The 13,709-nt window shown below is 49.2% G+C and overlaps 1 protein-coding gene across 1 annotated transcript in view; it reads left to right on the top strand.

The window, feature by feature from the left end:
• The window catches only part of PLXNA4 (plexin A4), a 632,199-nt gene that overhangs the window by 453,248 nt on the left and 165,242 nt on the right, over positions 1–13,709 (top strand). The window contains exon 6 of the mRNA XM_054015834.1: positions 9,246–9,369. Coding sequence (XP_053871809.1) covers positions 9,246–9,369 — 124 coding nt within the window. The remainder of the gene's footprint in view (positions 1–9,245; positions 9,370–13,709) is intronic.

The raw sequence follows: 13,709 nt of genomic DNA on the forward strand, positions 1-13,709 counted from the left end.
TTCTTTGAGTGGCCTATTAAGATCTTCCAGATTGGTTTCAGTAGTCACTGGGAGATCAATTCTGGGAGACTCCTGGCCAATCCGGGGGGGTTGGCAACCCTAATGCGTGGGTGAGCCCCACGAGCCCAAGTCAGTTAACCCATGCTCTGAGACTTGCTGCAATGGGGTTTTTCTGCAGCACAGACATAGGTCAAACTGTGAACCTTTTGCTAACGTTGAATAGACCCTTACTCCACAAGTAATCCCATTGAATTCACTACTCACTGAAAGTAAGGCCTTGGCTACACTTACCAGGTAGTTCGACGGCTGGAAATCGAAGTTCTGGGTTCGACTTATCGCGTCTAGTCTGGACGCGATAAGTCGAACCCGGAAGTGCTCGCCGTCGACTGCGGTACTCCAGCTCGGCGAGAGGAGTACCGCGGAGTCGACGGGGGAGCCTGCCTGCCGCGTGTGGACCAAGGTAAGTTCGAACTAAGGTACTTCGACTTCAGCTACGTTATTCATGTAGCTGAAGTTGCGTACCTTAGTTCGAATTGGGGGGGGTAGTGTAGACTAAGCCTAAGGGTCTCACAACCTGGGCCAGAGAGATCATGTGACTTGCCCAAAGTCCCAAATGGCGTCTCAGGAAGAGCTGGGAAGTGAACCCTGATCTCCTGAGTCCCAGTGCAGTGCCTTCACCTCATCCTTGGTTTCAGGAGCACTGGGTTCTGTTCCTGCCTCTGCCACAGACTTGCTGTGTGACCTTGTAAAAGTCATTTCCTCTCTCTGTGTCTCCATTTCCCATCTGTAACAATGGGAATAATATCAACCTGGCAGGGGTGTCGTGTGACGATTAATTAGCTCTGAACAAAGCCCTTTGAGATCCGTGGACCAGATGCTGTACAAGTGCAAAGTATAAATTTCATATTATTAAAATAATCGATCAATGGGTAGAGCCCGGAGGGTTGGAGTTAACACCATTTGTTCTTCATGGAAGCGGGTGAGGAAATGGGATTCCGTATTAAGAAATCTGATTCCACCCAGCTCTGGGCTGGGATCAGATTCCTTAATCTTTGTACTGATCAGTTAAACAGAGCCAGGACATGTTTGTTTGTTAAATGTGCAGCCGATACTGAAGTAGCAGGAGTGGTTAAAGCACAGAGGGAAGCGGCTCTTTTACACCATAATCTTATGAGAATGGGCTCAAGGGTGGAATAGGACATGTTATATGTCTTAAGTGTAATGTGATGCCATTGGGTAGAAGCAATGCCCAAGCTAATTACAGTGTGAACAGCACTGAATTAGATTATACAGCAGTGGGAAAGGATCCCCGTGTATTGACAGACCTGATATTTTAGAGTTACTGGTGTTTTATTACAGGGAAACAGAATTGTTGGCAGCACAGGTTATTTTCCTGGATACGCAGTAATAAAGAAGGCATCAGATGCACTGGGTAAGGGAATACAGCAGTCAAGGCAACATTATGAGGTTCAGGGGCTATGCAGGGTCTTATCAGAGAAGTCGTATCAGTGGTTGGTTTTTAATCTATTCAGTCCACTTGTTTCAAATAGCTCAGCTGTTTAGATGGGCGGTAATTCTTTCATGTGACTCACATTTTGATAGTGGACATATATTTCAACAACCCTTAACATATGTGTAGTTGGTAGTGACGCCTATAGTTAAGGTTGTCTGACAGTTCCCATTATAAGACCCTGTTTTCAGTTGTTTATAACTTTGCCAAACTGAAATAATTTTGGCTGAAATTTTCCATGCCGGGTATTGCCTCAGGCTGATTCTTTTATTTCAGTATTTTTAAATTTCAGCTAAAACGGTTTGGCCATTTCTGAGAATGAGATTAGGGGAAAATGCTTTAGCACCTCTCTGCTTTGACCCAGGCACTTGAAACTTGGCATGGGGTTTGCCTTTTGTCAGGGCTGTGCCTTTTGCTGCCCCATGAAAATCCACCCAAATTTGGACACGTTACAAGCCTTAAAAAAAAAAAAAACTTGATTGCACATTCTCAGTAGAGACTTGTTAGAGTTTGGCCCCTAAATTTGCTGAAGATTCTATCTGCACTGGGCATGCTCCAGCCCAGGGATTCAGGGTGTGAGCAGGACTTTCTCTGCAATTGTTCCTTCCACCAGCCAGATTTGTCTATGGTGTCAGGCACATATACCGAGAGCAAAGAGGCAGTCTCTCCTGTTCTCTCAATGCTCCCTCTGCTGGCACCCAGGAAGGGAGGAGGAGCAGAAGGAGAAAGCTGCCTGACTGGAATGCAGCGGAATGGGAGAATAGGAAGAGTAAAGCAGGAATCAAGGAGTGGATGGGGACAGGAGCGAGGATACAGGGCGGGAGCCAAGGTGGGGCAGATAGGAGCTGCAGGGGATGGGGCAGAATTGTCTATAACTACTAAAGCACATTCCCCTCCAGAACCTGGAATTGAACCCAGGAGTCTGAGTCTCACCATTCCTCTGCCGTCAGTAAAGAGCTGTGAAATTTTCTGGCATACGTTGTGTCTCATCTTCCTCTAGTGGCTGGTCCACGTAAGGGGAACCTGCAACTGCTATCAGTTCCTTTGTTAGCTCCTGTGGTAGAGGTCTGTGCTGTTGATCTAATGGGCTGAACCCTGCTGGTGACCCAAGCTGGGGATCGCTATGGCTCCACTGGATATAATTTCTGTTTGGTCACATTGTTGCATTGTTTTTAAATTAGGAAATTACATTTTAAAAGCAAATAAATAAAATGTTAAGGCTGCAGAATCTAGCACTCATGTGTTAAGAAATGGTAAAATTAAGACTGTGTGGGGAAAAGTAGTACGTGACCATGCAATGAAAGGCTGTATCATAATGCATGTGCACGGGGGGGCGGAGGGGTGCAAATTAAGGGTGCAGAGGAAACCCAATTGTGGCATCTCCTAACTCTTGAGTGCTTGACTTTGCAACCTTGACATTATATTAACATAGTTCATTGTCTGGAATAATTATTTATATTACAGCAGCACTTGAGATCCCAGCTGAGATCAGAGCCTTGTTGTACAAACATTTACTGAGAGCCAGTCCTTGTCCTGAAGGGCTTACAGTCTAAATAGACATGACTGGCATAGGGTGGAACAGGAGACAAAGGGGAGGGTCACACAGCAGGTGAGTGGCAGAGCTGGGAATAGCTCCTGGGTTTCATAGAATCATAGAATATCAGGGTTGGAAGGGACCACAAGAGGTCATCTAGTCCAACCCCCTGCTCAAAGCAGGACCAATTCCCAACTAAATCATCCCAGCCACGGCTTTGTCAAGCCGGGCCTTAAAAACCTCCAAGGAAGGAGACTCCACCACCTCCATAGGTAACGCATTCCAGTGCTTCACCACCCTCCTAGTGAAATAGTGTTTCCTAATATCCAACCTGGACCTCCCCCACTGCAACTTGAGACCATTACTCCTTGTTCTGTCATCTGCCACCACTGAGAACAGCCAAGCTCCATCTTCTTTGGAACCCCCCTTCAGGTAGTTGAAGGCTGCTATCAAATCCCCCTCATTCTTCTCTTCTGGAGACTAAACAATCCCAGTTCCCTCAGCCTCTCCTCATAAGTCATGTGCTCCAGACCCCTAATCATTTTTGTTGCCCTCCGCTGGACTCTTTCCAATTTTTCCACATCCTTCTTGTAGTGTGGGGCCCAAAACTGGACACAGTATTCCAGATGAGGCCTCACCAATGTCGAATAAAGGGGACCGATCCCGTTCCTCAATCTGCTGGCAATGCCCCTACTTATACAGCCCAAAATGCCGTTAGCCTTCTTGGCAACAAGAGCACACTGTTGACTCATATCCAGCTTCTCGTCCACTGTGACCCCTAGGTCCTTTTCTGCAGAACTGCTACCTAGCCATTCGGTCCCTAGTCTGTTTCCTGAGTCCCAGTTCAATGCCCTAGACCAGTGGTCCCCAAACTGTGGGACACGCCCTCTAGAGGGTGCAGAGGAACGTTCGGGGGGGGGGGGGGTGCACAGTGGTGCCTGGACCAGCGCCCACAGGGGGTGGGGAGGGAGCAACAGCGCCACCCAGCCCTGCTCTGTCCCCACTCCCAGCCGCAGATCCATTTGGCCCCTTGCTCTGCTCCCAACCCAGCTCCACCCCCAGCTCCAGCTCCACTCCGCCCCCAACCCAGCTCCACCCCCAGCCCGGTTCCAACCCCAGCTGCAGCTCCACTCCTCCCCCTGCTCTGTCTGCCCCCACCCCAGCTCTGTCCTCATTCCCTCTCTGCTCCCAGAACAACCTTGGCTCTAGCCCCAGCTCCTCATCCCCAGCTCTGTCTTCATCCCAAGCTCTGCTGCTGAGCCAACCGTGCAGTAATGGGGGGACGGGGGGACGGACAGATTCTATTACTGATAAGGGGGGGGGCGCGAGAGGAAAAGTTTGAGCACCACTGCCCTGGACCACGCTGTCTCACCAGTTCCCCTTGGAAGTCTCTTACGTGGGGTCATGCTGCTCAGTGGGAGGAAAGGTGCAGTCTGACTGAGAGCTGAAACACATTTTTGGCTACAGTCACCAGAATTCTGATCAGGGCCCAGATCCCCAAAGGTATTTAGGTGCCTTGCTCCTACTGAAATCAACAGGAGCTCGGCATCTAAATACCTTTGAGGATCAGGGCCTACGTGTCTGTCTGACGGACTTCAGCAAAGCAGGGCACGTCATTAGTCCTGTAATGAGAGGATTTGGCCATGAGGTGTGTATATCCCTCAAATAACTCTTGCATCAGTTTTTTGACATCAGGCCAGTAGCCTTTCATTCTGGGCTTCCTGCCTTCCCCGGCCCCACATCGCCCGTTGCCCCCCCTGGCACCCTGCGCTCCCCACCCCACCCATCCCCCCATTGCCCTGGCCCCCGTTGCCTCCCTGGGCTCCTGACCCAGCCCCCCATCGCCCCGGCCTCCGCTGCTTCTCCCGGCCCCCATTGCCTACCTGGGCTCCCCACCCAGCCTCACCCATCCCCCCAGCCTCCGCTGCTTCTCCCGGCCTCTCACCCATCTGCCTCGCCAGGCATCTCACCCACCTCCCCATTGCCCCTGGCCCATGCTGTCTCCCTCGGCTCCCAACCCATCCCCCCATCCCTTCCCCCGGCCTCCACTGCCTCTCCCAGCCCCGCACCCATTCTCCCAGCCCCCACTGCCTCCTTGGGCTCCCCATTGCCCCTGTTCCCTCCTGCCTTCCCAGGCTCCCCTCCCCCATTGCCCCTAGGCCCTGCTGGCCTCCCCCCACACCCAATTGCCTCGAGCTCCCTTCTGTGGCCTTGCACCCTATGCCCACCACGCTCCTTGCCTCTTGATCATGGTGCCACCACTAACAGCAGCGCCCTGGGCAGCTGCCCACGTTACCCACCCGTAAGGCCGGCCCTGCTGGGCTATTCCCAGTCTCCTCATGTCACTTTTCCTCCAGTGTTTTGTGTCCATTTTCTGCTGTAAGAGTGGCGTGCAGAAATCTCTCATCCTCATTTCCCACTGGCATTCCCTCGGAGAGGGCTGACTTGTGGTATTCAGAGCAGTTAGCATTCTATCCTTCCAGCCCTCTGGAGACCCAGCATTTAAAATTCCCCATCCAGCTTGCAGCAGCAGTAAAGAAGACTAATGAGACATTGGCTCCTAGCAAGAAGGGGGTATATTATACGAGCGCAAAGATAGTGTGCTGCTGTCACGTTCCCGATCTGCTAACTCAGGCTGCAAATCTCATGAGAATAGCTGAGATCTCCAGTTCCTACACTTCCAGCCCAACCCAGGAAGTGAGAAACTTTCCCCCAATCAGCGGTTTAGGCTTTGGATGATGATTCTTGTCTCATCCAGGCTCGGCAACAGGAAAGAAGCCCGGGGCCAAAGTTTGGATGCCCATCTAGGCTGCCCCAAATCTCAGACATGCTCAGGGGGTTTGGACCCATCTCTAGTTCATACCTGGCAGCTGCATTCTGCTGTATAATATTCTGATTATTTAATTGAGATAATTGGTCATGCAGCAGCACCAAGAGAGCTCATTCGAAGACCAGAGCCCCATTATGCTAGGCGCTGTACATGCACCTAATAAGAAACTATCCCTGCTCCAAAGAGTGAGGCGTCTTCGTACAGATACTTCTCAGTCCCTCCCCTTGCACACAAGTTTGGAAGTAGGTGAACAATTTAACACCCACACTTAATCTTCTGAGCAGATTTGAATGGAAGCAATATTGCTGCTAATAATACAATCCATTGAAACAACCTTTGCAAATTCATACCATTAGCTTAATGGCAAAAGGTAATTGGCATGCAGTTGGAGCTGTCCTGTTATATTAACCCTGTGGGTTTCTAGGCAGACATCTTCCTCTCGCTGAATGTGACGGGCAACAGGCATGGAGCCTGTATTTTTCATGCTGGTTGAAAAAAGATTTGGATGGAAATCGTCTCAAGCCTAGCCATTCATATTCTAGTCCCATGTTCACGGGGCCCTCCCGAGATGATCCGAGACAATATAAAACAGCACAGATAATATTAGCACCCCTGGAACACTTTACACTTTCAAAGTAGTGTCCGACCCTTACTCCATCCTCACAGCCTCTGGGAGGGAGAGAGGTGAATATTATTAGCCCCATTTTATGGATGGGGAAACTGAGACCCAAATGTGTTAGAGCAAACATTTTCCAAAGTGGCTGTTGATTTGGGGGTGCGTAATTGGGACACTTAGGGCTGGCTTTCCCCAGTGCATTCACAGCTGCCATTGAGTTTGACTAGAATCGTGGCTGTTTAGCATCTCTGAGAATCTCTGAGCCTCAAAATCAGTGGCCACTTATGAAAACTGCATCCTCAGTGAATTGCCTCCGGACACCTAGTGAGCGAGGGAAAGTTGGGAATCCCTTATGTCCTTTTCCAGGTTAAAAGATGGGAAACAAAGAGTAGGAATAAACAAAAAGAAGAACAGGAGTACTTGTGGCACCTTAGAGACTAACAAATTTATTAGAGCATAAGCTTTCGTGGACTACAGCCCACTTCTTCGGATGCAGTGGGCTGTAGCCCACGAAAGCTTATGCTCTAATAAATGTGTTAGTCTCTAAGGTGCCACAAGTACTCCTGTTCTTCTTTTTGCGGATACAGACTAACACGGCTGCTACTCTGAAACTAGGAATAAACAGTCAGGTATCACAGTGGAGAGACATAAATAGCAGAGTCCCCCAAGGATCTGTATTGGGACCGACGCTGTTCAACATATTCATAAATGGTCTGGAAAAAGGGGCAATCAGTGAGGTGATAAAGTTTTCAGACTATACAAAATTACTCAAGAGAGTTAAATCCAAAGCTGACTGCGAAGAGTTACAAAGGGATCTCACAAAACTGGGTGACCGGGCAACAAAATGGCAGATGAAATTCAGTGTTGATAAGTGAAAAGTAATACATAATCCCAACCATCCATACAAAATGATGGGGTCTCAATTAGCTATTGCCACTCAGAAAAGAGCTCTTGGAGTCACTGTGGAGAGTTCTCTGAAAATATCTGCTCAATGTGCAGCAGCAGTCAAAAAAAAAAAGCAAATAGAATGTAAGGAACCATTAGGAAAGATATAGATAATAAGAGAGAAAATATCATAATACCTCTATATAAATCCGTGGTACACCCACACCTTGACTACTGCATGCAGTTCTGGTCACCCCGTCTCAAAAAAGATACAGTAGATTTGGAAAAAGTACAGAGAAGGGCAACAAAAATGATTAGGGATATGGAACAGCTTCCATGTGAGGAGAGATTAAAAAGACTGGGACTGTTCAGTTTAGATAGAAGATGATGGGGGGGGGCGGGTATGATAGAGGTCTATAGAATGATGACTGGTGTGGAGACAGTGAATAGGGAAGTGTTATTTACCCCTTCACACAACAGCAGGGAGTCACCCAATGAAATTAATAGGCAGTAGGTTTAAAACAAACAAAAGGAAGTATTTCATCACACAGTGCACAGTCAACCTGTGGAACTCATTGCCAGCATATGTTGTGAAGGCCAAAAGTATAACTGGGTTCAAAAAAGAATGAGAGAAGTTGATGGAGGATAGGTCCTTCAATGGCTATTAGCCAAGATGGTCAGGGATGCAACCCCATGCTCTGAGTGTCCCTAAACCTCTGACTGACAGAAGCTGGGACTGGACGACGGGATGGATCACTCGATACATTTCTGTTTTGTTAATTCCGTCTGAATCATCTGGCATTGGCCACTGTTGGAAGACCAGATACTGGGCTAGATGGACCATTGGTCTGACCCAGTATGGCCGTTCTTATGTTCCTCTTGGAGGATTCTTTATTCCATGGTGAGGGAAGTACCCTAGGATTTCCAACTCCCAGATGATTTCTCCTGCCTGCAGCAACCTCTTGTTCCCAAGCGCTACCTAGGTGCAGTGACCTGAGCAAAGGGAATGCACCTTGCATGCAAGGTGATTGCTGCAGCCACTGGTACCCCATATTCTGTCCAGTCCTGATCTGGTGTCCCATAGCCTAGCTGGTAAAGGGGCATGTGATCTTTAACCGCTTGGTCACCCGGCTGTTTTTGACCCAAAGCTGTTACCCTCCGAAGGCTACCAGGGGCCAGTGGAACTGAGGTGGAGGATTCAGTCCAATGGACAGGTATCCACATCCCAAAAGTCACCAACAGAAGAGGCACTAATGGACAGAGAGGCTAAGAATGAAATGTGCCATGCAGACTGGGCAGCCCTCTCTCTGCCAGAGATCGGGGCTGAGGGAGGTAGGGTTGCATAGTGAGGGAAGCTTGCACTGCTCTGTCCATAAGTAGAGGACCTGTCTCCAGAGCTGTCCATCCTTTTCCTAGGGCTGGGCTTGGATCCTCTCTACACACCTCCTGCAACACAGCATTGTGTACCCTCACTTTGTGGCTACGTCATCCCTCAGAACAGGTGCTGCATTCTGAAGGCACCAGATGCTTTTAGCCCAAGGCTCAGATAACCCCCCAGTGAAGTGCACTGCACGTGCAGTGATTCTACCCACTTAAAACTCCCCCTGTAGTTTTGATTGGATATGGGCTACACTTCCTAGACGAAATGGCTGCTGTGCACTGCTAAATGCCAGCCCCGCAGAATCTGGTGAGACACAGTCAGATGATCCTGTGAGGCTGTGGTGAAGGGGGGATGGCACTGACCCCCTTCTCCTTTGGCCGGTGGCAGCCCCGGGGGCACAGATTCTCTTCTTGTGTCCCATGGCAATCACTTGCCGTGCCACGCGGCTTTGTCGTTAATTTCTGGCTCTGTGTGTTCCCTTTTCCTCAGGTGCACCCGGAAGGAACGGTGCGAGCGCTCCAGCGAGCCTCGGAGATTCGCCTCGGAGATGAAGCAGTGTGTCCGGCTCACCGTGCATCCCAACAACATCTCCGTCTCCCAGTACAACGTGCTGGTAAGCAGGAGTGACCCTCATCTCCACAGTGTCTCCTCCTTCCAGGGAAGCCTAAAGAGGTCTCACCCTCATTGCCAGTATTATGTCCCTAGTTACCTGTTACCTTTCATTGACACACTCAGGCTCAGTGGGAAGCACTAGCAGCTTTATTGGATATACTTGGTCTGGCTGGATGTCTACATAGAACTCACTGTCTCCCTGGGTGCTCCCTGACATACACTGGAGTCTCACCCAGGGAGGAGCCTCTCCACTTGGATTGTTCCCGATTAGGAACATGGAGGGGGTCTTTCTCATTCGAGTGTTTGCACATGTGCATTCCACTCATGGTGTGTGCATGCCCCGTGCACAGTCGTCAGAAATGTTTCTCTCCATGGTACCCAACGGGGCGGCTTGAGCACCCTCTGTTGCTGCGTGCTGCTGTGTGCCAATATAAAGGGCCCAGCCACCCCCGAAACCTCTCAGTTCCTTCTAGCTGCCTGTGGCAGTCATTGGAATTGCTTGGCTTACCTTAGCAGGTGCTTTCAGTGTGTTCATTGTAAATTAATTGCAGATAGGTTTCTAGATTCATAGCGTCTTAGTTAATACAGTGTACGTTTTCTGTTTTGGTCCCCAGTTGGGGGCTTTTTTCGTTAGTCGGTACCAAGGGGTCCCTCACTCACTGGGCTTCAAGCACTGCATCTCTTGCACGAGGCCAATGCCCGTGAGTGACCCACACTCAAGTTACTTGAAGTGTTTCGGGGAAGCTAGTATTCAGGATCATTGCCAAATCTGCAAAGTCCTTTCGCCTCAGACAAAGAAAGTCAGAGAAGCGTGGGAATAAGAGTAGAGTGCAGCAGAAACCCAAGCACTCCTCTTCTGTGGCACTGTTGACTCCGGCACCAAGGCAGGCATCATCGAGTCTGGGGCTTGAGGGAGCGCCGTCTACATCTGCGCAACTGCACCGTCCCGAGACCATCTCAGTACCGGCCCCAATGGAGAGAGACATTCTGAGCCTTTCAGTGCTGGTATGTCTGGTGGTGCAGGAGACCGCTCCGCTCAGTACCCACAGACAGAGGGGCACCAGCAACATTGGTGCAGCACTCAATGCTATGTCAGCATCAGTTGTCTCAAACTGCATGTCCATCGGTACTGCTGAAGGGGGAGTCTGAAATGTTGGCTGCACTGCGTCCTTCTTTGATGAGGCATCGGTCTCTGGCATTGTTGGGAGTGGCCTCTCCTTGGTCCTTTGAATCGGAGATTGGCTCCTGTTTCCCACTCTCGGAGCCACTCTTGCTACTCTCTGCCAAGGGACTACTACCCTGATAGGGAACCTTCGGTGGGAGTGCCGTCGAGTGGGTGGCCAGGGGTCGCTGCCATCACCTGTCCAGTGGCTTTTTTGGAATCTGTGGGGTTTCCCCACTGTTTCCAGGTCATACATGAGACGTTCCTGTTCTGTGTCCTTGGAGAGGTGTGGGATAAAGTTTCGCATGGTCACCCTGCTTCTATAATCCCCTCCCTGGATCCTGGAGATTGATATACTGCCCTTGATTTAAGAGACACCTACTTTCATGTGGCAGTTTATCAAGGTTACAGAAAGTTTCTCGGGTTCATACTAAAGCGCTTTCATTACTAGTTCACTGTGCTGCCTTTCGGCCTGTCAGCAGCTCCTTGGATTTTCACAAAATGTGTGGCAGTGGCAGCTGCTTTCCTGAGGAGCCTGAGAGTACATAGTCTGTCCTTACCTGGATGACTGGCTAGTCAAGGTCTGGTCCAGGGATCACTTTCTCTCTAGTGTTCAACTCATCCAGTCAACCTTCAAAGCTGTGGGTCTACTGATCAACTCAGACAAGTCTACTCTTTGTCCAGTTCAGAGGATAGAGTTTATAGGAGCAGTTCTGGACTCTACTCAAGCCAGAGCATTAAGATTCGAAACAATTTGCTGTCTTGTGACCGTTTTCAAGGTTCACCCAATCACAGCATCTTGAAACGGCATGAGGCACTTGGGGCATATGGTCTTATGCACATAGGGAGTCCAGCATACCAGGTTGCACCTCAGGACTCTTCAGGTCTGGCTGGCCTCCATTTAATCACCAAGTTGGCACCATCTGAACACTGTACTCACTGTGCCCTTGCGGGTTCTCACTTTGCTAGATTCATGGCCTGATTCACTCAATGTTTGTGTGGGCATTCCCTTTGTCCACCATCAGCCTTCGCAGACACTGGTGATGGGCGCATCTGCCCTGGCGTTGGGGGGCTCATCTGGGCCCTCTCTGAACTCAAGGTTTGGGGTCCTCAAGGGATCTCTCTCTCTTCATATCAAAGTCAGGAAGCTAAGTGCTGTCTGCCTAGCCTGTCAGACCTTCCTACTGCGCATCAAGGGAAAAAGCCTGTTTGTTCTCCCAGACAACATGGCAGCCATGTTTTACCTCAACAGGCCAGGAGGAGCTCACTCTTCCCTGCTTTGCAGGAAGCAGTTCATCTATGGAACTTTTGCATTGCCAATTCAATCGACCTTGAGGCCTTCCAGGGTGCACAATGAGCTGGCGGACCGCCTAAGCAGATCATTTACGAGTCACCATGAGTAGTCTTCCCACCTGGATGTTGCCAGATGCATTTTTCAGCAGTGGGGGACTCCCCAGATACACCTTTTGCAACCAAGGACAACAAGAAATGCCAATAATTTTTCTCCCTGCAAGGCCACAGTCCTGATTCATCACAGACACTTTCCTGCTACCGTGGATGAAAAAGTTCTACTACGCTTTTCCCCCAATCCCACTCATACACAGAGTGCTAAGAATGATACTAAACTGTTCAAGATAGTTAAGACCAAAGCAGACTGTGAAGAACTTCAAAAAGATCTCACAAAACTAAGTGATTGGGCAACAAAATGGCAAATGAAAGGGCAACTAAAATGATTAGGGGTTTGGAACGGGTCCCATATTGTCAGTCTGGAGCCTAGCCAATGCAGTCCTCTATCCAGCATATCCTGGACTATCTATTGCACCTAAAATAGCAAGTGTTGGTAATATCTTCTATCAAGGTCCACCTGGCAGCAATATCAGCTTTTCAGACTCATGTGGATAACTATTCTATATGCTCTAATGATATGACAATCAGATATGTGAAGGGCCCGGAAAGGTTGTACCCTCAAATAAAGGAACCTATCCCATCCTGGGACTTGAACCTAATTTTGAAGATCATGGGGTCACCATTTTAGCTTCTAACAACATGTTTCTTACTGCACCTATCTCTGAACTGTGTGCTCTGACATTCAAACCGCCCTGTACAATCTTTTTTAAGTATTAAGTGTACTTGCACCCTCATCCAAGATTTCTCTCCAAAGTGGTATCTAATTTTCAAATTAACTAGTCAATTTACTTACCAAAGCCACATGCCAATAGAGAGGAGCAGCATCAGCACACATGAGATGTCAGAAGGGTGCTGGCATTCTACATAGACATGACTAAACAGTTTTGTTTGTCAACTCAATTGTTCAAGGCCATAGCAGACAGAATGAAGGATTTCCTGGTCTCTTCACAAAGAATTCCATCTTGGATAACTTCCTGCATTTGTGTGGGATTCAGCAGGTATTTCCCTGCCAAGCAAAGTGATGGCACATCCCACAAGATCGCAAGCGGCCTCGGCGGCGTTCCTTGCACAAGTCCCTATCCAGGAGGTCTGTAGAGTGGCCTTCACACCTTCGCATCCCATTATGGCATTATTTGGTACTCCAGAGATGAGGCTACATTTTGATGAGTTTTACTCCACTCTGTGTGCACATGAGCGCCTTTCCCTCCTCCTACTTTATGAGTCACCTCCAGTGGAATGCACATGACCAATCACTTAGAGAAGAAAAATGAGTAACTAATCTTACATAACTGTTGTTCTTGGAGATGTGTTTCACGTGTCCATTCCACCGCCGACCTTCCTACCCCTCTGCATCGGAGTTGTCCAGCAAGAAGGAACTAAGGGAGCTCAGGGACGGCTGGGCCCTTTACACCAACATGCATGGGCACATGGCACCAGAGGGCACTCGAGCTTCCCCGACAGGTACCACTGAAATTTCCCATGACTCTGCATGGGGTGGCGCACACCATGAGAGGAATGGATTTATACAGCACGTCTCAAAGAACAATAGTTACAAAAGGTTAGGAACTGTTTTCTCCAGTTCATTGCGAGGAGCTGAATGCAGTTCTGAAGAGGAACCACAGATCCATCAAAGAGGAATGCTCACCCATTGCAGCCAACTTCTTTACCTCAGACACCAAAGATATTGGACTCTATAGCCGTGTGCAAAATATGGGCAATCGGCTTTGGCTGTGTTAGAATTCAGCTTCTAGGACTGCGGTGGAGAGGCATGC

Source organism: Malaclemys terrapin, chromosome 1 (genome assembly GCF_027887155.1).
Source record: "Malaclemys terrapin pileata isolate rMalTer1 chromosome 1, rMalTer1.hap1, whole genome shotgun sequence".
Lineage (NCBI taxonomy): Eukaryota > Metazoa > Chordata > Testudines > Emydidae > Malaclemys > Malaclemys terrapin.